General features: G+C 38.7%; 1 protein-coding gene across 5 annotated transcripts in view; it reads left to right on the top strand.

Annotated features, from left to right (window-relative positions):
• EPHA5 (EPH receptor A5) overlaps positions 1–23,666 on the top strand; it is a 385,548-nt gene that overhangs the window by 298,535 nt on the left and 63,347 nt on the right. For 3 of the 5 annotated variants that reach the window (XM_043447888.1, XM_043447885.1, XM_043447884.1), the window contains one exon: positions 23,571–23,636. The exons of the other annotated variants lie outside the window; for them this stretch is intronic. In XM_043447888.1, coding sequence (XP_043303823.1) covers positions 23,571–23,636 — 66 coding nt within the window. The remainder of the gene's footprint in view (positions 1–23,570; positions 23,637–23,666) is intronic. 5 annotated transcript variants of the gene reach the window in all.

Below are 23,666 nucleotides of genomic sequence, written 5' to 3'. Positions count from 1 at the left end.
GTCTCTTGGGGCTCCTGCATTGGCAGGGGGATTCTTTACCACTATGCCACCTAGTATGCCCTTTATCTTTACTGTGAGGGATACACAAATATTGTTACAGAAATTGTGAGTTTGAGCTGGACCTGGAAGATGAAGAGAACTTTTAAGAGTTTACCAGGAGAGTATGTGATGGAGAAGGAATATAAACATGAATGCACTTGGCATGCTCTAGGCACTGTGACTTTTTAGACCAGTCAGCAAGCCCTCCCAAAACCTCTGCCTGAGACTTCCCCTAGCCTCTTAATCCTTCCTTCCTGCTTTTTTAATGGCATGGCTTCTCATATGTAATTTAATATACATATATATGTATATATGAAGTACTTACATATAACTAAAATTGTATGTATAGTTCTATTTTATTCTAGCTCAGGAACACTTCAAAGAGAAAATATTTTACAACAAAATATTCATCTTTTCTTGAAGGCTTTCCTGAAAAGTCTGGAGGAAACTGAGCTTTACTTTTACATAACTTTCTATAAGTCTGTGGGTCAAGAGCTCAGAGGGCAAAAGGAAGTCACTGAATAATTTTACAGTTTTGTTATTTCGTTTGAGATGTTATGACTTTGAGATAGTAATTAGTATTGGAATATAGAAGTGCAAAATATCTGTCATTAATCATTAATCTTACATCTGACAAAAGCCTGTAAATTTAAATGTTAGGAAAAGAAAACTTGTGGTTTAAAAAAAAAAAAGATATGATGAAATTTACAGTTACTTAACAAACTAGCCTTGTGTGTAAATAATAGAAATTAGCACTGTAAACAATTTGCAGGAGAATTATTTAAAGGAGTGACCAGAGAACAAATTGTTTTTAAGCACCTTCAGGTACTTTAGAAGTTTTTATTAATATGCAGACTGTTAATACACTAATTACAAACCTTTTCTTTTGTATTCATTAAGTGAATTCCCCTAAGACTGTTTTAAGACCCATCATTCAATACAGCAAGTATTTGTTGCATACCTACTGGGTCAGTGATTGTAAAACTGGAAAAAAGAAACTAACAGGTTTTGAAAAATAATAATGCTTTCGTCCCACAGTCAAAGTGTTTTAATTTTTATTGTTCTGGGGAGAGGCCTGGGAATTGTGTTTTGTTTTGTCTATTTTCCAAAACTCCGCTATTGACTCTAACCTATAGCCAAGTTTAGAATCATTATATAATGTGAGCAGAAAACGTTTTTTATATAATGTCTTATTCTTAAATCATACCGCATAGATTCTTAGTAAATATTTGGAGATAATGAGAATGATCATGTTTGCTGTAGCAAATAATTTACAAGAGTTATTTGATGAATTTCATTTTGAGTCCCCAAGTGTATACTGGAATAAGTAAACTGAATCTAACATGTTCAATAACCCTTGCTCGTTTCATCAGTTCTTTTACCTGTGGCACTCATGGACAAGCTCATTTTATAATGATCTCTCTGACCCATTAGAATGATTAAAAGAAGTTCAGTGAATCATCATTAAAGTATAGCTTGGGAAATAAACCATTTGAAGTATAGTCTAAAGATTACTTGCCTCAAGTTTTCTTTCTGCTTTTGAAGCCAAATCCAGCCTCTGTCCTCTGACAGCAAATTAAATCTCAGAGATAGAGTTTTGGGTGAAGTAGAAAAGAATAGCTTTATTGCTTTCCCAGGCAAAGGCTAGATACCTCAGTGGGCTAATGCCTTCAGAACTATGTGTCCTGACCTGGAGGGTTAGTGAGTTTTATAGCAATGGTTCAAAGAGGGTGTGATCAGCTCGTGGATATTCTTCTGGTGGTGAAGTAAGTGGGAGCCAGAATCAAACCCTTCAGGTTCCAGCTGGTCTGGGGTCTATGTGCTTGTGTGTAGCAAACCATTAACTTCTGCCACCTGTTGGGGGCTTCAGTATCTGCATGAGTGCATGCTAAGTCACTTTAGTCATGCCCTACTCTTTGCAACCCTGTGGACTGTAGCCCACCTGGCTCCTCTGTCCATGGGATTTTTCAGGCAAGAATGCTGAAGTAGGTTGCCAGGGGATCTTCCTGACCCAGGGATCGAATCTGCATCTCCTGTATTACAGGCAGATTCTTTACCGGCTTAGTAAAGAATCTGCCTGCAATGCAGGAGACCTGGGTTCAAAATGGATTTGGATTGTCAGGGAAGTTTGTAATTTCCTCGGTTCTGTATCATCACAACAAATATTTGAAGCGACAGATGGACCAGTGTTACAGCCCCATGTAATTTCCTCAGTCGGACCAGTGTTACAGCTCAGTTTTCTTTAGAAAGCAAAGGAAAACACATCCTGGAGGCATGATGGTGGACTGACCCAAAAGTCCTGAAGAGAAGAGAAACCCCCCACCCCTACCCCGGCCTAATTTTGGCTCCTCTTTTTATGTTTTTTCTCCTCCCCCTAAGGCTGCCCTGTGTAAATTGGGCTAGCCAAGAGGGCTGTTTGTTTTACCTGAGGTTCTCGCTTCCGTCCTCGGACCTTCCATTGTTCTATTTTCATGAGCTTTTCCCTTCTTTGTCTTTTAGCCACCACCATTCTGGAGTCCTTTTTCCTATTTTAACTACCTAACAGGAAGATCCCCTGGAGAAGGAAATGGCAACCCTCTCCAGTATTCTTGCCTGGAGAATACCATAGACAGAGGAGCCTGGCGGGCTACAGCCTGTGGGGTCGCAAAGGATGGGGCATGACCGAGGGATGACACACTTTCTTTACTGACTGAGCCATCTGGGAAGCCTTCAGTATCTACAAAACACAGAAAAAAAATTTTTTGTGCTTTCAGTATCTGCAAATGTCTCAAGTATATTGTTACATATATCCTCTGAGGGGGAATCAGGACCTTGCCCCAAGGCTACCTTATTGTTTCTTGTCTATTCCTTGCTTATCTCCACAATGCCTCCCTTAGCATAATTGAATCTGCTTGTTGGAGCTCAGGGAAGGTCAGGGAGGCTGAATGAACCCTATTTCCCGTAATCAAAAAATGACACTATAAGCTTTTTGTGTCCAGGAGCCCCATAGGGTCCTAATAGGTATTACTTTCATGTAGTTTGATGTTTCTGGTCCAATAATTGTCTTTAGAGTAAGAAATGAGATGAGTTCCTGATTCCAAAGTTAGAGTGAATTTGTTTATTTTTGTCACTTTGTCCTTATGACAAAGGATGGCTGCACATGGAACACTTAAAATTTGTAGGATTTGGGGGGTGTTTTTATTTTAGAAATGCTTGATTATGTATGACTTATTTAAGGTTTACCTGAGTCACCTATATGATTTTGTCGGGGGAGTTTGTAATTTCCTCGGTTCTGTCTTGTCGCAACAAAAATTTGAAGCCACGGATGGACCAGCATTACAGCCCTCAGATGGACCAGTGATATAGCTCCCTGTTACAGCTCAGTTTTATTTAGAAAGTAAAGGAAAATACATCCTCGAGGCATGAGGGCATGCTGACCCAAAAGAAGTGAACAGAAGAGAGGCCCCCAGCCCAATTTTGGCTCCTCTTTTCATATGATTTTTCCTCCTCCCCCTGGGCCTGCCCTATGTAAATTGGGCTAGCCAGGAGTGCTGTTTGTTTTACTGAGGTCCTCACTCTTCCTCGGACCTTCCTTTGTTCTATTTTTGCAGGCTTTTCCTTTCCTTGTCTTTTAGCAACCACCATTCTGGACTCCTTTTTTCTCTTCTACCTAACAATGTAATCTCAGTTTTAGACGTGCATTTGAGTAATATAGTAGAACTCTGTCACTGAGTATTTTTTATGTCACCCTTCGTTTAATACTTTGAAACAAACTGTCACATATTTTGCTGTAATAAAGGCTATACTCAGAAAAAGGCAATTTAGTTGTTGTATGTAATTTATTGTGAAGAGAATTATCTGATGTTTTTAACCTGGTAGCTAGCTAATAGTGAAGGAAGAGAGAAAGGTTCATAACTGGATTCCCCATGCAAATATATTTAAATTTTCAACAGAGGGAGAGGAAACTGAGAGTAGGAGAGGGATAAAAATGAAAGGAGCTGGAAGATATGAAAGAAGAAATTGTGTTTCCAGTACACCTTGATGCAGTAACTGGTGCCCACATCCCACCTCCACAACTTGTTATGAGTGCCATCTTGGAAGAGTGGTTCCCTGTCTCAACTAAAAGATGTACAACTTGAGAGTTGTGAGTTAAGTTTTATTTGGGGCAAAGTGAGGACTGCAGCCCAGGAGGCAGCATCTCAGATAGCTCTGAGAGACTGCTCTATAGCGGCAGTAGGGGAAAGTCAATATATAAGATTTTGGTGAAAGGAGAGTTCAATACCATGACACTCATTTTACAAAAGGTTTTTTTTTTTTTTTTTGTCATGAGGATCTGATGTAACCATGAAGGGATTTAGTGCTTCTCTAAATATGAGGAGATGAAAGGATTGAGATCATAAAACCTGTTCCTAAAAACATCTAGCTATCTAAAGACCTGTCCCACCAGCTTCCCTGGAGCACAGAGTATTTCACTCCACCGTGAACTCCCTCAGGGGTTGTTGAAGGTCAACAGCTATAGCAACATGGGGTTCAGTCTCCACAGAGGCAGATGGTAAATGCGTTTGTTGTTTAGTCAATGCTCTTGATAAGTGCCAATTTGTAGTTTACGTGGCCCCCTTGTGGTCATAAATCCAACCATACTTTAGGGGCTTTCATGACCTATTTTGTCCCGCTTTGCTGGGAAGGCTCGTTTGCAGTTCTGAAGAAGGTTTTTGTTGATATGCCACTCACTGTGCTATTATTGGACTAGGTCTTAATAGTCAAAGATCTCTGGACATCTGTCTTCTAGGTATGGTCCAGGAAAGTATTTGCTTTGTTGCACCTTCCCATATCTAGAGTTACAGTGTTGAAATCATTGATCATATATCGAGCTATACATTTGATCAACTGCTTCAAGTCTAGTCATCATTTTCATGGAGGCTCAGTCATACACTTGGTAATACAAGAAATAATAATCTTGTGACACAAGCAAAATACAAATGGTAGAGTTAATAACAGTATTGGAATTCAGTTCAGTTCAGTTCAGTCGCTTAGTCATGTTGGACTCTGCATCCCCGTGAACTGCAGCATGCCAGGCCTCCCTGTCCATCACCAGCTCCCGGAGTTGACCCAAACCCATATCCATTGAGTCAGTGATACCATCCAATCATCTCATCCTTTCTCGTCCCCAACTCCTCCTGCCCTCAATCTTTCCCAGCATCAGGGTCTTTTCAAATGAGTCAGCTCTTCGCATCAGGTGGCCAAAGTATTTGTTTCAGCTTCAACATCAGTCCTTCCAATGAAAACCCAGGACTGATCTCCTTTAGGATGGACTGGTTGGATCTCCTTGCAGTCCAAGGGACGCTCAAGAGTCTTCTCCAACACCACAGTTCAAAACCATCAAATCTTCAGCGCTCAGCTTTCTTTATAGTCCAACTCTCACATCCATATATGACCACTGGAAAAATCATAGCCTTGACTATACAGACCTTTGTTGACAAAGTAATGTCTCTGCTTTTTAATATACTGTCTAGGTTGATCATAACTTTCCTTCAAGGAGTAAGAGTCTTTTAATTTCATGGCTGCAATCACCATTTGCAGTGATTTTGGAGCCCAAAAAAATAAAGTCTGACACTGTTTCCACTGTTTGCCCATCTATCTGCCATTAAGGGATGGGACCAGATGCTGTGGTCTAAGTTTTCTGAATGTTGAGCTTTAAGCCAACTTTCTCACTCTCCTCTTTCACTTTCATCAAGAGGCTCTTTAGTTCCTCTTCACTTTCTGCCATAAGGGTGGTATCATCTGCATATCTGAGGTTATTGATATTTCTCCCAGCAATCTTGATTCCAGCTTGTGCTTCCTCCAGCCCAGAGTTTCTCATGATGTACTCTGCATATAGGTTTAATAAGCAGAGTGACAATATACAGCCTTGACATACTTCTTTACCTGTTTGGAACCAGTCTGTTGTTCCATGTCCAGTTCTATCTGTTGCTTCCTGACATGCATACAGGTTTCTCAGGAGGCAGATCAGGTAGTCTGGTATTCCCATCTCTTTCAGAATTTTCCATAGTTTATTGGGATCCACACAGTCAAAGGCTTTGGCATAGTCAATAAAGCAGAAATAGATGTTTTTCTGGAACTCTCTTGCTTTTTTGATGATCCAGCGGATGCTGATGATTTGATCTCTAGTACCTCTGCCTTTTCTAAAACCCTCTTGAACATCTGGAAGTTCACAGTTCACGTATTGCTGAAGCCTGGCTTGGAGAATTTTGAGCATTATTTTACTAGTGTGTGCAATGGGTGCAATTGTGCGGTAGCTTGAGCATTCTTTGGGATTGCCTTTCTTTGGGATTGGAATGCAAACTGACCTTGTCCAGTCCTGTGGCCACTGCTGAGTTTTCCAATTTGCTGGCATATTGAGTGCAGCACTTTCACAGCATCATCTTTCAGGATTTCAAATAGCTCAACTGGAATCCCATCACCTCCACTAGCTTTGTTCATAGTGATGCTTCCTAAGGCCCACTTGACTTCACATTCCAGGATGTCTGGCTCTAGGTGAGTGTGAGTGATCACACCATCATGATTATCTGGGTTGTAAAGATAATTTTTGTACAGTTCTGTGTATTCTTGCAAACTCTTCTTAATATCTTCTGCTTTGGTTAGGTCCATACCATTTCTGTCCTTTTTTGCGCCCATCTTTGCATGAAATATTCCCTTGGCATCTCTAATTTTCTTAAAGATATCTCTAGTTTTTCCTATTCTGTTGTTTTCCCCTAGTTATTTGCATTGATTGCTGAGGAAGGCTTTCTTATCTCTCCTGGCTATTCTTTGGAACTTTGCATTCAAATGGGTATATCTTTCCTTTCTCCTTTGCTTTTCACTTCTCTTCTTTTTACAGCTATTTGTAAGGCCTCCTCAGACAGCCATTTTGGGTTTTTTTTGCATTTATTTTCTTGGGGATGGTCTTGATCCGTATATTCTGTACAATGTCAAGAACCTCTGTCCATAGTTCATCAGGCTCTCTGTCTGTCAGATCTAGTCCCTTAAATCTATTTCTCACTTCTGCTGTATAGTCATAAGGGGGTTGATTTAAGTCTTACCTGAATGGTCTAGTGGTTTTCCCTACTTTCTTCAATTTAAGTCTGAATTTGCCAATAAGGAGTTTGTGATCTGAGCCAGTCAGCTCCTGGTCTTGTTTTTGCTGACTGTATAGAGCTTCTCCTTCTTTGGCTGCAAAGAATATAATCAATGTGATTTCAGTGTTGACCATCTGGTGATGTCCATGTGTAGAGTCTTCTCTTGTGTTGTTGGAAGAGGGTGTTTGCTATGACCAGTGTGCTCTCTTGGCAAAACTCTATTGGCCTTTGCCCTGCTTCATTCCATACTCCAAGGCCAAATTTGCCTGTTATTCCAGGTGTTTCTTGACTTCCTACTTTTGCATTCCAGTCCCCTATAATGAAAAAGACATCTTTTTTGGGTGTTAGTTCTAAAAGGTCCTGTAGGTCTTCATAGAACCGTTCAACTTCAGCTTCTTCAGCATTACTGGTTGGGGCATAGGCTTGGATTACCGTGATAATGAATGGTTTGCCTTGGAAATGAATAGAGATCATTCTGTCATTTTGAGATTGCATCTAAATAAGTACTGCACTTTGGACTCTTTTGTTGACTATGATGGCTACTCCACTTCTTCTAAGGGATTCTTGCCCACAGTAGTAGATATAATGGTCATCTGAGTTAAATTCACCCATTCCAGTCCATTTTAGTTCACTGAATCCTAGAATGTTGACATTCACTCTTGCCATCTCCTGTCTGACCACTTCCAATTTGCCTTGATTTATGGACCTAACATTCCAGGTTCCTATGCAATATTGCTCTTTAAACCATTCTCAAAAAAAAAAAAAAAAAAAAAGCATCAGACTTTACTTCCATCACCAGTCCCATCCACAACTGGGTATTGTTTTTGCTTTGGCTCCATCCCTTCGTTCTTTCTGGAGTTATTTCTCCACTGATCTCCAGTAGCATATTGGGCACCTACTGACCTGGGGAGTTCCTCTTTCAGTATCCTGTCATTGTGCCTTTTCATACTGTTCATGGGGTTCTCAAGGCAAGAATACTGAAGTGGTTTGCCATTCCCTTCTCCAGTGGACCACATTCTGTTGGACCTCTCCACCATGACCCATCTGTCTTGGGTGGCCCCACACGGCATGGCTTAATTTCATTGTTAGACAAGGCTGTGGTCCATGTGATCAGATTGGGTAGTTTTCTGTGATTATGGTTTTAGTGTGTCTGTCCTCTGATGACCTCTCGCAACACCTACTGTCTTACTCGGGTTTCTCTTACCTTGGACGTGGGGTATCTCTTCACGGCTGCTCCAGCAAAGCGCAGCTGCTGCTCCTTACCTTGGATGAGGAGTATCTCCTCACGGCCGCCCCTCCTGACCTTGAATGTGGAGTAGCTCCTCTTGGCCCTCCTGCACCCGTGTAGCCACTGCTCCTTGGACATGGGCTAGCTCCTCTCGGCTGCTGCCCCTGACCTCGGGCGTGGGGTAGCTCCTCTCGGCCACTCCCGGTCGCTGCCCCTGACCTTGACTAGGGGTAGCTCCTGACGGCCATGCTTCTGCGTGGTCTGTCGCAGCCGGCACATTTCTGGTGTTAACCATGTAGATCCACCCAGTAACTGTGGGAGTTCTCCTTTTAATAGATGAGAGGTTAATTTTTTATTGAGACATAGCTCATCACTCCACTTGAGTTGGAATTACCCTAAGAGAAAACTTAAATCTATGGCCAGCATCAGAGCAGGTATTATTAATTGGCCAGGTGAGAGGTTCCCATCCAGTAATATCATGAATAGATAGAACAGAACTGAACATTCATCTAAAATAAATTTCCTAGGGGGTATCCAGTCAGAGCCCTAGCAAACAGAAAGCCACCGAGGTAACCCAGAAGTGGTGGACACAGGTAATTGGCCACAAACCAACAATTGGATTGAGTTTTAAACTAGCAAAGAATCATGTCCATGATCAAAAACATTTGATGGATAGGGAATAAGTCCAAGGAATCAAGAAAACCTTACAAATGATCATACAAATCAGATCAACATCTTGGGCAAGCTGTCTACTTCTGATGTTTTCTTCTTTTTGTCCTAGTGTAGTATAGTTTCCTATGTTTGAGCATTGTTTTAAGGTAAGTTTGAGATCAGCAGGCCTCTCTATAGAACAGTCCAGCTTTGGAAATGGGAGTTAACCTAAGAACAAATTTCCTTTCAGTTTCACTGGGCATGAGCTAGTTAAGAGTACTTGATAGAAAAGTCCTTCCATCCAGGTTGGAGACAGTTCCTTAAATTATGTCTTCTTCCAGTCTTGGTTACAGGTCACGTGTGAGGCATCTGATCTTCATCCAAAGACAAATTACTGAGATAAGCTTCAGAAACAACCCTAGAGTGTCTTTAATAATTCAATTAAATTTTACTTTAATATACCCTAACAGCAAAGAACTATCCAGGAAATGAGTCTTAGTAGATACAGACCTCCATTCACAAACTGGGAATTAACATTCATTGAACCATCTTTTTCTCCCTAAAATCATAGTCACTTTTACCAAATATAACCAAATTGAGACTGTTTATAAGTAATATAGGTCTGGTCTCAATAAATTTGGCCTGATGATTTATATAACCATAATTGATCATAGACTTCTTTTCTTTGCTGAGACTTTTATAAAGTCTCAGACTAAGCTTTTAAAGTAAAACCTTTAGGGATAGAAAAGTCATGCCAAAGGCTTATCATAGATTTTGCCTAACAGATGTAAGTGAATTCCTCACTTCTTAAGGTCTCCAAAATTTCTTGAGATTTCTGTACCTGTTAGTGAGATAACCTTCCTAACTTATCTGATAAAGTTACTGGAAACTAAGAGCTTCCAGTCTCTGGAGGGCTCAGGTAGAGAGAAAAGATAAATGTTTCAGTTTGTTTATAAAATATAACTTTACCAAATTACCATCATAGTTAGTTTGAGGAGAAAGTTTTTCTTACACCTGGAAAACAAAGATTCAACCCAGTAATTTTTCAGATAGAAACCATAAATGTTATAAGTATATGTGCCTGTTCATTCAGTCCTTTTGTTAACCTTTGTAAAGTCGTCAGGTTTTCCATTAGAATCCTTACCTAGTTCAGAAACTGGTATTTATCCAAAAGACCTTTCTATAAATCTTCTTTAAGAGGAAGCATATTTGCAAAACTTGGTTAGTGTTTTGACAATATTTTGAGATAGTAACTAGAATTATGACTGATAACTTTGTACTCAAATATATCAGAATTTTAGGAACTTCATACAGTTTCTAGGGTATCTATATTAGTAACATTCACCATACAACATTGGAGAAGGCGATGACACCCCACTCCAGTACTCTTGCCTGGAAAATCCCATGGACGGAGGAGCCTGGTAGGCTGAGGTCCATGGGGGTCGCTAAGAGTCAGACATGACTGAGCAACTTCACTTTCACTTTTCACTTTCATGCATTGGAGAAGGAAATAGCAACCCACTCCAGTGTTCTTGCCTGGAGAATCCCAGGGACGGGGGAGCCTGGTGGGCTGCCGTCTGTGGGGTCACACAGAGTCGGACACGACTGAAGCGACTTAGCAGCAGCAGCACCATACAATATAATCCGAGACTTATTCCTCACTTGACAGTATTTCCCCTGTAATTCTGTTTACAAAATGAACCTAATTAGTGTATTATCTCTCTTTGGGATGTTTCAGGGGCCCTCTGAAGCATCCCAAAGTTAGCTAGAAATCTTCATTAGAATGCTTTAGGAAGTTTTGTCAACAAATGTCGAAAAGTTTAGAGCACTCAGTCAGATAGGGTTATAGGTCATTGTGAAACAATAGCCATTTACTTAGCCAAAGTAATAATAAAGAATGTTATTTTATTTTATTTTTTTTAATAAAGGATTTTAGAACAGATCATTTAAGAGATAAAGAAACTTTAATCTATTTTCAAAGACAGTTCAATATCTGAAAAAACAAGATCCTCTAAATGAAAGAAAAGCTAAATTCAAGTTATTGCACCAGTTACTTTATTTAAAAGGTAACCTTAGTTAACTTTATTTAAACTTATTTTAAACCATATACAAAACTCTTTTCTCATGGTTCACTTCTCATGGTTCACTCATTCTTATGGCATTCTGTACCCATTACTTTGTTCCTCCATCCTAAAAAGCCACGTGTAAGTCAGGCTTACACCTTTTCCCTTCACAAAATGCAATTTCATTCCTCATACCTTCTTTACTGAAAACACACTTCCTACTTTCCTTAAGCAACAAAGGACTGACTTTTATATTAGCATTTTATAGATTGGTGAGCATAAATACCAGTGATAATTTCTAAAACCTTTGTTTTCTCAGAGAGAACATTTTAGGATGGCACCAAACATCATTTATCTTTTAATCCCAAATCTCTTTAGTTTCTCTGTAAGAGGAAATTAGTGTTTAGTAGTAAATGTTTCAAAATCTTATTTTATTTGAAAATGACTTAGCTCTTCAATAGACTTCCAACACTTAGTTTAGCACAACCCTTAGAAGTTCAAGTTACCCCATTCTAGAGAGACTATTTAGACACATATTCCTAAAAAGCATAATTATTTTTAATAGAGTCTATCTAAAGGCTCATATTTCATTTACATTTTTTAGAAGTTTCCTCACTCAAGGTAATTTCCTTGCTGACAAACTTATAACGGATATAATAATATTTAACTTATATTAAACCTAGGTACAATGAAAATGTAGCTTCCCTTGTAGCTCAGTTGGTAAAGAATCTGCCTGCAATGCAGGAGACCGGGGTTTGATTCCTGGGCCAGGAAGACCCCCTGGAGAAGGAAATGGCAACCCACTCCAGTATTCTTGCCTTAGAGAATCCCATGGTCAGAGGAGCAGGCTACAGTCCATGGGGTCGCAAGAGTTGGACACGCCTTAGTGACTAAACCACCACCACAATGATTATATTCTGCTTTATGTTAATTACTCTTAGACATGTCTACATTAGTTAGATCAACAAACAAACATTAATATCAGGTTTTAATTCTATATATTTCCCAGTTCACATGAACCTGAAATTCATTTAGGTTAATTTCTCTTGTATTTAGAATTATTTGATTTGTAAGTGTTTACCTTTTTTTTTTTTTAAGGCCACTTAGATTAGAGCTCACTTATAAACTGATCTCAGCAATCAGCAATATTATCCAAAAAAAAAAAAAAAGACAAACACTGAGACATACATACATTCAAACAGACACAACGAGAGATCCTATAGCTTTGTTTTCCAAAGTTGGTTATGAATCAGATGTCACAATATGAAAGTCACTAGTTGTAAACAAATGGATAGAATAAGATTTTAAAAGGCTTCCCCCCACCTTTGTTTTCCTTTTGGTTTCAGGAATCAGAGATGGTCTAGATAAGTGACCCAGAGAGCTCTGGTCTAAAGGTATAAGAGGAGTTATTTCCTCAGGGCAAGAATTCTTAAAGAAAATTTTTTTCTTGAAGCTTTCTCTGGAGTCTAAAGAATATTGTGACCACATTGTCAAAAATCGTTGTTTCTGAGATCATAGTTTTATAGCCAAAATTTAAATCAGATAGTGTTCAACTTGGCCCTGATAACAAGGACAGATTGGTCCTAGCAGGGATTGTCCCTCTGGGGAAATAGGGGCCTTAGTTTTATCAGCCCCAGGCTGTTGATTACAGGAGGAAGTCCTGAACATAAGGGAACTTCAGTTCATTTTCCTATCCTATGTCAATAAAGATTTAATATTTTTAGGCCATTTTTCATGTCATTGGATCATAGCTATAGATTGACCAGTCAAAAAAAAATGTTTTTTTTCCCCCCCAAGGAGTTCCCAGGTGGAGTGTGGAACCTTAGAGTGAGTAATTCCCATATTAGCTCTAAGTTTGTACCAGATATCTGTGCGCTCAAACCAAACCAACAAAACCAAACCGAACCAGAACTTCACCTGTCAGAAGTCATGCTCCAAATGAAACAAAAGGCAAAGAGACGCCCAGAAATCAAAAGCCAAGTGGCAAGGGTGCCCCCAAAAGATGGTAAAATGATGTTCAGAAATCAAAAGCCAAGTGATTTAGAAGCCAAACGTGACTTCCCAGTTCCACTAGACCTGCGACCTGGCAGAGTCAGTACTAGCCGCTATTTTTGGTTCTGGTATAGTTTCAAGCCATTTCTTTTTGGTTTCCTACAAATAATTTACTCTATCATTTCCTCTTTTAGAAGCTTCTAGATACCAGTCAAGGTAAGCATAACCAGCCTTTTCTAACTGTACATGCAAAAATATAAATTTTGAAATATCAAAAGAAACCCAATTTGGCCATTTTAGGTTGAGATCTCTTTTGGTATAATTTCTCGTTAACTAGGAGCTCGTATGTATTGTGCATGAATCTGGCTGGAGTGTTAGTCAGAGACTGACTTTCTGACACCCCTTTGTTTCTGTTTTTGAGAGATTCTCTTTCTCATTTTAAGCTCAATTTGTCAGGGATAAAAATCACTAGTGAACTTGTGTAGTGGGCTACTTGTGAGCTTAACTCCTCCAGGAGTCACCCCAGACTCATTTCAGCTCATTTAAAGTGTCAGATTCTGCCTCCAGCAATCTAAGATCACTGTGGCTGCTCAGGTCTCCAAATGGCCAGTTCTCATGTGCGGCCCCTGGACGAGCAAGTATTTTAATTAATGAGTGGATTTCCCTATGGGACCACTGCATGGAATGAGGACTAGGCCTCCACCACTCCCGTGAATTTCTCAATCACCCTAGAAAACCAAAAGTGGCCAGGAGAAGTCATGACCCTTTTCTTCAGAGCAAAACTCTCATGTATTTTCCTCACTTTTATCCTGACAAATTCTATAATGGCAGTCAAATTAAGGAAAAGTGTCAGATCAGCCTGTTACTTAACCACTCAGCGAAGACCATTCAGTCCCCTACAACAGATCGAACTCAGCATCTTTCAGCTGAGCCCCGAGTATTCCTCAATTTTTTTTTCCAATCAAGCCCCGCTACCCAGTACTCGGGAGGAGGCTACAGTCCTCATTTTGCCCCACATGAAACTTAACTTGCAACTCTCAAGTTGTACATCTTTTTTAGTTGACACCTGTCTCTGAATTCCAGAATTCGTTACTTTAGTATGCATACTATCATAGGATTTTTCAGGCTTGAAACAGGAAACACAAGGGGAAAGCAAGTGTGTTGGAAAGAGAGTCCTGTTGTGTGTTTCTCCTTTACTTTCACACCGCGACCACAATCCCAGCACTTCTGTTACTAGATGTCTGGGCTTATATTTTCCACACCAAGCAATTCCCTCTGAAGTTCCCTGAGTGTCCTGAATTCAACTCAGTTTGACACTAAACAGAGTTAGCACAGACCACACAGGTTAAGGGCTCAGTCCCAGACTCTCCCTTACTTCTGACACAAGCATCAGTATGAGGTCCCCAGCTTACTCCTGGCTTCTGTGTCTAGGCCACAAATCAAAGGTTCCCATAATTCCCCTCCTTAGATTAGATTATTTGCTAAAACAGCTCACAGAATTCTGGGACACACCTACTTATATTTACCAGTTGATCATATAATAAAAGATTTGGTAAAAGGGTACAGATAGACAGGTGAAGAGATACATAGGAAGAGGTCAACATGGATCCCAAGTGCAGGAACATTTATCTCGTGGAGTTGCAGTATCCCAGCCTTCCAGTTTATGGATGTATTTTGGGGATTTTTGTGGATAATGAATCATTAACTCCATAATGAATCATTAACTCCATTTCCAACCTTCTCCCCTCCGTGGAGAATGAGAGGTAAGGCTATAAAGTCCACATTTCTAAACATGATTTGTTCTTTCTGGCAACCAACCCACGAAGAAGTCACCTAGTTAGAACCAAAGACACTCCTATCACCCAGAAAATTGGGAGAGGTTTAGAAGTTTTTTTGTCATAATCCAGAATTAAAGACCAAATATTAGAACAAGAGATGCTCCTATAACTCTTATAACTTAGGAAATTGCAAGCATTTTAGGCGCCCAAGTCAGGAACTGGAAGTTAGAACAAAAGATTCCCCTAGTGCCTCTATATATCAAAGGTTCCAGGAGTTCATCAGGAACCAGGAGCTGAGATATATATATATATATATATATATATATATATATATATATATATATATATATATATGGCTTCCCAGATGGCACTAGTGGCAAAGAACGCACCTGCCAATGCAGGGAACATAAGAGAAGCTGGTTGGATCCCTGGATGAGGAAGATTCCCCTGGAGGAGGACATGGCAACCCACTCCAGTATTCTTGCCTGGAGAATCCCATGGACAGAGGAGCCTAATGGGCCACAGTCCATAGAGTTGCAAAGAGTTGGTCATGACTGAAGTGACTTAGCACACATGCATATTTCTTACTATTTCAAAGCAAGATGTTAAGAGTGCCAGGTTTGTAACTTGATTAGGTAAGACTAGGAAGTCAAGAAACACCTGAAGTCACAGGCAAATTTGGCCTTGTGGTACAGAATGAAGCAGGGCAAAGGCTAATAAAGTTTTGCCAAGAGAAAGCACTGGTCATAGCAAACAGCCTCTTCCAACAACACAAGAGAAGACTCTACACATGGACATCACCAGATGGTCAACACCGAAATCAGATTGATTATATTCTTTGCAGTGAAAGATAGAGAAGTTCTATACAGTCAGCAAAAACAAGACTGGGAGCTGACTGTGGCTCATATCGTGATCTCCTTATTGCCAAATTCAGACTTAAACTGAAGAAAATAGGGAAAACCACTCGACCATTCAGGTATGACCTAAATCAAATCCCTTATGACTATATAGTGGAAGTGAGAAATAGATTTAAGGGACTAGATCTGATAAACAGAGAGCCTGATGAACTATGAACAGAGGTTCTTGACATTGTACAGGAGACAGGGATCAAGACCATCCCCATGGAAAAGAGATGCAAAAAGGCAAAATGGTTGTCTGAGAAGGCCTTGCAAATAGCTGTGAAAAGAAGAGAAGTGAAAAGCAAAGGAGAAAAGGAAAGATATTCCCATTTGAATGCAGAGTTCCAAAGAATAGCCAGGAGAGATAAGAAAGCCTTCCTCAGCGATCAATGCAAAGAAATAGAGGAAAACAAAAGAATGGGAAAGACTAGAGATCTCTTCAAGAAAATGAGAGATACCAAGGGAACATTTCATGCAAAGATGGGTTTGATAAAGGACAGAAATTGTATAGACCTAACAGAAGCAGAAGATATTAAGAAGAGGTGGCAAGAATACACAGAAGAACTCTACAAAAAGATCTTCATGACCCAGATAACCATGATGGTGTGATCACTCACCTAGAGCTAGACATCCTGGAATGTGAAGTCAGGTGGGCCTTAGAAAGCATCACTACGAACAAAGCTAGTGGAGGTGATGAAATTCCAGCTGACCTATTTCAAATCCTAAAGGATGATGCTGTGAAAGTGCTGCGCTCAATATGCCAGCAAATTTGGAAAACTCAGCAGTGGCCACAGGACTGGAAAAGGTCAGTTTTCGTTCCAATCCCAAAGAAAGGCAATCTCAAAGAATGCTCAAACTACCACAGAATTGTCCTCATCTCACACACTAGTAAAGTAATGCTCAAAATTCTCCAAGACAGGCTTCAGCAATACGTGAACCGTGAACTTCCAGGTGTTCAAGCTGGTTTTAGAAAAGGCAGAGGTACTAGAGATCAAATTGCCAACATCCGCTGGATCATCGAAAAAGCAAGAGAGTTCCAGAAAAACATCTATTTCTGCTTTATTGACTATGCCAAAGCCTTTGACTGTGTGGATCCCAATAAACTGTGGAAAATTCTGAAAGGAATAGGAATACCAGACCACCTGACCTGCCTTCTGAGAAACCTGTATGCAGGTCAGGAAGCAACAGTTAGAACTGGACATGAAACAACAGACTGGTTCCAAATAGGAAAAGGAGTACGTCAAGGCTGTATATTGTCACCCTGCTTATTTATCTTATATGCAGAGTACATCATGAGAAACGCTGCGCTGGAAGAAGCACAAGCTAGAATCAAGATTGCTGGGAGAAATATCAATAACCTCAGATATGCAGATGACACCACCCTTATGGCAGAAAGTGAAAATAAACTAAAAAGCGTCTCTTGATGAAAGTGAAAGAGGAGAGTGAAAAAGTTGGCTTAAAGCTCAACATTCAGAAAACTAAGATCATGGCATCTGGTCCCATCACTTCATGGGAAACAGATGGGGAAACAGTGGAAGCAATGTCAGACTTTATTTTTTGGCGCTCCAAAATCACTGCAGATGGTGATTGCAGTCATGAAATTAAGACACTTACTCCTTGGAAGGAAAGTTATGACCAACCTAGACAGCATATTAAAAAGCAGAGACATTACTTTGCCAACAAAGGTCCATCTAGTCAAGGCTATGGTTTTTCCAGAGGTCATGTATGGATATGAGAGTTGGACTGTGAGGAAAGCTGAGCGCCAAAGAATTGGTGCTTTTGAACAGTGGTGTTGGAGAAGACTCTTGAGTCCCTTGGACTGCAAGATGATCCAACCAGTCCATTGTAAAGGAGATCAATCCTGGGTGTTCATTGGAAGGACTGACGCTGAAGCTGAAACTCCAATACTTTGGCCACCTCATGCAAAGAGCTGACTCACTGGAAAAGACTGATGCTGGCAGGGATTGGGGGCAGGAGGAGAAGGGGCCGACAGAGGATGAGATGGCTGGATGGCATCACCGACTTGATGGGCATGAGTTTGAGTAAACTCTGGGAGTTGGTGATGGACAAGGAGGCCTGGCGTGCTGCAATTCATGGGGTCGTAAAGAGTTGGACACGACTGAGCAACTGAACTGAACTGAAGATCCACTGATGTTTCAAAACTCACCTCTCACCTACCAGGGAGTAGTACTTGGCTAGGACAGGTGTTTTTTTCTTAATAATTTTATTTTTTTATTTTTTTATTTTTGACTGTGCTGGGTCTTCATTACTGCATGGCTTTCTCTAGTTGCAGTGACTGGGGGCTGCTCTTCATGTCAGTGCCTGGTTTCTCTTTTTGTGGAGCACAGGTTCTGGGGCACACTGGCTTCAGTAGCTGCAGCACATGGGCTCAGTCACTGTGGCTCCCCCGCTCCAGGACACAAGCTCAATCACTGAGGCACATGAGCTTAGTTGCTTTGTGGCATGTGGGATCTTTCTGGATCAGGGATCAAACCCATATCCCCTGCATTGGCAGGCAGATTCCTCACCACTGAGCCACGAGGGGCGTCCTGGAACAGTTTTTGATGAGGGATCCTGAGGTGTAATATCGAGACAGCTATTACTATTGATGAGGGATTAGAAGCTTTTTAGTAGGAAGGAAGCAGACTCCTGGAAAATATTTTAAAATTACTGCATAAAACTATATCCTATTCCAATTTGCTTACAAAATGACTAGAGCATAGTGGTTGATTTACACATATAACCTGATGAATGTGTTGTAAATGTGTGTTTCCCCTAAGAGTTACTCATAAACACACACGCACACATCTCTTTCCAGCCATTTTGCATTACCTTCTCTTGGAGGGTGGAATAATTTTCTTTTTATCAGGAGTATGGGGACTGAGGTGCAGAGTTTGGGAACCATATGTTTTATCATTATGCTTTTTATCTATTTCCCAGTTTTTGCAAAAGATGTTTTCAGTTTAGTCTAGTTTCACCAGGAAATCAATAATGAATCTAAGAAGGGTGACAGTAAATTAAGACACAGATGCAAAAAGTACTGCAGTATGAGATTTTTTGAGAAATGTATAAAACAACATTGTCAGTGTTAACTGAACAATATCCTAAACTTCTTTTGTTGTAAATATGTTACATATTTAAGTTATTTTTAGCATTTTAAAACTGATGTGGTGCAAATGACAGCATATTGTGATAAGCTTTATAATTGAAATTATTTGAGTTCTTTGCTTTTCTTAAAATTAAGTGAAGTTACCACAAAAATTGAAATCAGAGAGAACTAAAATTGTCTCATAAAAATGCAAATTCATGAAATGCTTGAATACAGTAACTCTTAAAGATTTTGTATGCTTTTTTGTCATCATTTTGTTTCTCTGCACACTAAGTTTTACCAAATGTTTAAAAAATGTAATATTATACTGTATTAATTTCATTCCTTCATAGACTCCACAGATAGATTTTATGAACTGCAAGATATTTATTTGTTGGTCATTGGCTCCTTTAGTCTATAGCCAGCCTCATGCATATTGTCTGCTCCTGACTTTTTGCCATAAGACCATTATATTAAAATAATATGAGTTTAAACATTTTTAAAATGCTGACTGTGAGCCCAGGACAGTGCAGAAAGCTTTGCATATATAATCAAACTTATTCTTCAAAGCAACCCTGTGTGGTATAGTTTCTATTATTTATCTCATTTACATCAGTGACTACCAAAAGCTATACATTTATTAGTGAATACATTGGTGATTGCTGCTAATTTAACTACAAACTCCATGATCTTAATCATTTTGCTACACAATCAAAAGGTAAGGACATTTTTGTTGCTTTTAATAAGTTTTGGAGGATTGTTTTCTAAAGTATTGGTGGTACTTTTCACTGTGACCTTTGAGGGCACAAATTACACTCTCTTCTCCAGCACTAAGTTCCATCATTTTTGTTGTTGTCATTGTTTTATTTAAAATGGATAAATTAAGTAATTTTCATTTCCTTTTTTTTTTTAAGTAAACTGAAAATACTTTCTATTTAATTAAAATACTTTTGTGGAATTGCTTTCTGCCTCTTTCATTTATCTTTGAGGATCATTGTTTTTCTTATCCACTTGTATGATCTCTTGTTTAAGAATTTAAGTCATCATTTATCCACAGCCTGTAGTCTTGCTCTCTGATCTAGTATCTTTGAGGATTTCTTCCCTAGACTTATAATCACCTTTCTTCAGTAGACGGGAGGTTATCTTACATTGACACACAGTACATTTATTGATCAACTCTGTGTAAGACCTCGCTAAAGTAATTTCATTTGAATCTTCTTTGGGTCTGGAAAGCTTCCCTTATCACATGTTAATCTTCAGAAGGACAAATCAAAATATCTTGTTAAAACAAAGATCTACCATTTTATATTAAGTCTAGAAAGGCTAAACTGTTTTAAACTTGGATAATAATGATCTTGTTATAGCTGCATGCAGTTACTTACAGACTCCAGGTGCTAAAATCTGATGGGAATGCAGATGGACTCTGTGTCAAACCATAGCTCCCGTAAATTAGATTGGCTGCTATTTCTAGCACATTTTGGTTTCTGTTTCTAAATTATTTCTGAGACTTGTAAGCATTTTTAACCTGTACTTTGAGTATTTATTGATTAAGGAAAGAACATGTTTTTTAATACCATCTGGTGCTGAAGTGTTACTGTGACAGCATCCTCAGAGTTTATTTAAAACAAGTAATTTGAGGGATTACTATTCCACTTCAGATATTTATAGAAAAGGAGCTTCAGTTTTAATTTTCTTAATGATATATTAATGCACAGTATGCTCTGATCACTAAACCCTCAGAAAATATATTCCGTGGAAATGATTTTTTAAATTACACTGGCCATCTGTGTTTATGTGAGTTGGTCTGAATGGAACTAGATCTTAGGTATGTTATAAATGGAAATACTTAGTATGGTAGTAGTATATGAATCATGAAAAAATAAATTTCTCTGAGATAATGAGAATCTATTCTATCACTTTGATTATGATAGTACTAAGAGCAATAGCTATTACTCTTCTCCCAAAGCATACAATGTGCCAGACACTGATCTAAGTGAACACATATATTCTCTCACTTTATTTTCACAAAACCTATCAGATAGAATCCATTATTATCCCTATTTTATGCCTATAATCTGAAACACAAATAAGTTAACTAGGGCATTTATTTATGCCATCTTAAAACAAGTCAAAGAAAATATCAGTACCAAATCTAAAACAATGACAGAAAAAAACAGAAGTATGAGTGTTTGATTTTACATGATTTCAGGTTTTTGATTAAACTTTTTAAAAACTATAAATTTGAAGTCTAATGATAAGTAATATAATTTATATTCTTCAGAAGTAAAATTTGCAGTGTTATAGTGAAGTGTGTGTGAGTATGTGCGTGTGTATGTACTAATTTGTAAGAAAAAAGCGTTATTATATTTTTTCAAATGAAGAGACTGAATAAAATGCTATTATTTTTGAAATCATGAGTGTTTTTTGAGTCTTAGAACACTGATCAAGCGTTAAACAAATTCTTATAGGTAATGACCATTCACAGCCCAGTTCTTGCTGTTCTAACTACAATTCTATATAAGTTTATAAATTCTGCACACTCAACTAGAAAGATATTTATACTTTGTTAGAGATGACATCAGCTTTTTTAACTGTTAAAAAACAATTGTGTACATTTTTCAACAATCTAATATTATTTATTATTTATTGATTTGGGAATGTACTATTCAAAATCAACACACATATGCAAATGTTCCATATTAATAACTATTAATAAATTGAGATACTTGTGCCATTAGTGGCTCAGTCATGTCCAGCTCTTTGCGACCCCATGGACTATAGCCCACCAGGCTTCTCTGTCCATGGGATTCTCAATGGACTGTAACCTGCCAGGCTCCTCTGTCCATGGGATTCTCCAGGCAGGAATACTGGAGTGGGTAGCCATTCCCTTCTCCAGGGGATCTTCCCAACCCAGGGACTGAACCCAGGTCTCCTGCATTGCAGGCAGATTCTTTACCTTCTAACCCACCAGGGAAGCCCTATTGTGCCATTAGGTAATACAAATTACAGTGAAACTACTTACGGTTCATTCATTATGTTTAAACTGTGAGGGGGAAAAAAAAAGATCAAGGAATCATCCTCATCTCACAAAACTAATAGTTTAAAAGAAGAGGAAGGAAGACTTTCTTTAAAGTGCCAGATAAATGTTTTAGGCTTTTCAGTCCACTCACTCTCTGTTACAACTACCTAAGTCTGCCATGACAGCAGGCAGGACTCCTCCGTGAACGACAGATAATGAGTGTGGCTATGTTCCAATAACACTGTATTTTCAGATATAAATGGTATGCTAGATTTGGCCCATGGGCTACAATTTGCCACCCCTAAGTATGAGTACTTATATAAGCAGAAGCAATAGGAAGGTTAACATATATAAGATATCAAAGACATTAATGAAATAAATGTAATGTTAAGGAAGTATATCAAGATTTGCCAAAGTATTGTACAGATGCTTTATCTACTCTTATAAATATTTTAATAATTTGAAATACTGAACTTTGACTTTTAGTGCCTCTATAGTGAAAATAATTATTTAAAATATTTTTTAAAATACAAATAATCAAATTGGAAATAAATGTCACCATTGCCATTTTAGTGACAGCCAAATTCTCAGACACTTAGTAATGGGAAAAACTAAAGTACTGTCTGTGCTCCAAAGAAACTATATGGAACTTTGCTAAGTTTTCCTTTGAGAAAAGTCCATTGGAATTTGATTTGGAAATACTTGCCTAATTTTGTTAGCATTTCCAAAAATATTGGATGATTATATTGTATTTTCTTTTCCTTATTTGATATAAAATGAGTAGATATATTTCATAATTAAAGTTCAAAATAAGCAGAGTTTAGACAAAAGTCTTGGCCTGCTGATAGGTGGTATCATTACTGAGCTCATCCCACAGTTGTCTTGAAATCACTCTAAGGGAAATTTATAAAAACTGGAAGTGAATGCATTGAAACACTAAATAACTTTTGTGTTCTATTCTGCCAATAGTTTATGTGGTTTCTAACAATAAAATACATTATATTAAACAATTTACTTAGTATTTTCTGGATTTTTTTTTGCTATGAATATGTGGAAAATTAAAAGAATATTGAATCTTGCAATATCCAGAAAAGTGCATGTATTGTATATATAGGTTGATTTTTATATATAGCAATAGCTCTGTGAATATATTATGGAGATGCATTTTTTAAAATCTGAAATATAAATTAAATGGTCACTGTCCATAAATGATTGGTGAAGTCATGTAAGCATAGCATTTTCAGTAGTCTATGATAAATGATGCCACCACTATAAGAAATCAGTGGGTCAAATGAGCAAGGCGTTATTCTCCATCTTAAATTTGTAGGTTCTACTCAAAAAATGTATGTACAAGGCTGTTTAGAATGTCTTTCGAATATAAATTTTGCAGGAATTTCTGAGGAAAGATATATTCAAGTGGGCTTATCGCTTTGTTTGTTTGCTTTAATTGGATAATCAAATACTTTGACTCATTATATTTCCTATCAAGTAAGCTCTTTAAGTATGATAAAAAAGAACCATTGAATACAGCTCGGTATTTCTTAAATCCATGAAATGCTTCTTAACTTGAAGGGCATTGTGGGAAACTTAACTGTATGCATGTAGGGATGTTTGCTTTTAAGCAGCAAAGCAGACACCCGTCTGACCTGGGAGTGTCTGCGTGCTGCGCCGAGCGAGCGGGACCTCGTCCTCATCTTGGGCTCTTTGTTTGCTTTACAGCTGCTGCGATTGTGGCTGTGGACGGGCTTCTTCCCTGTGCGCTGTTGCCCATCCAAGCCTCATATGGTTAGTGTTCCCCGCCTGCCTTCACTCCTG

The sequence above is a fragment of the Cervus canadensis genome, chromosome 26, assembly GCF_019320065.1.
Source record: "Cervus canadensis isolate Bull #8, Minnesota chromosome 26, ASM1932006v1, whole genome shotgun sequence".
In the NCBI taxonomy this organism is placed as follows: domain Eukaryota; kingdom Metazoa; phylum Chordata; class Mammalia; order Artiodactyla; family Cervidae; genus Cervus; species Cervus canadensis.
The sequence above is the reverse complement of the archived record's forward strand: the minus strand, read 5'-3'. Positions and strand labels throughout refer to the sequence as shown.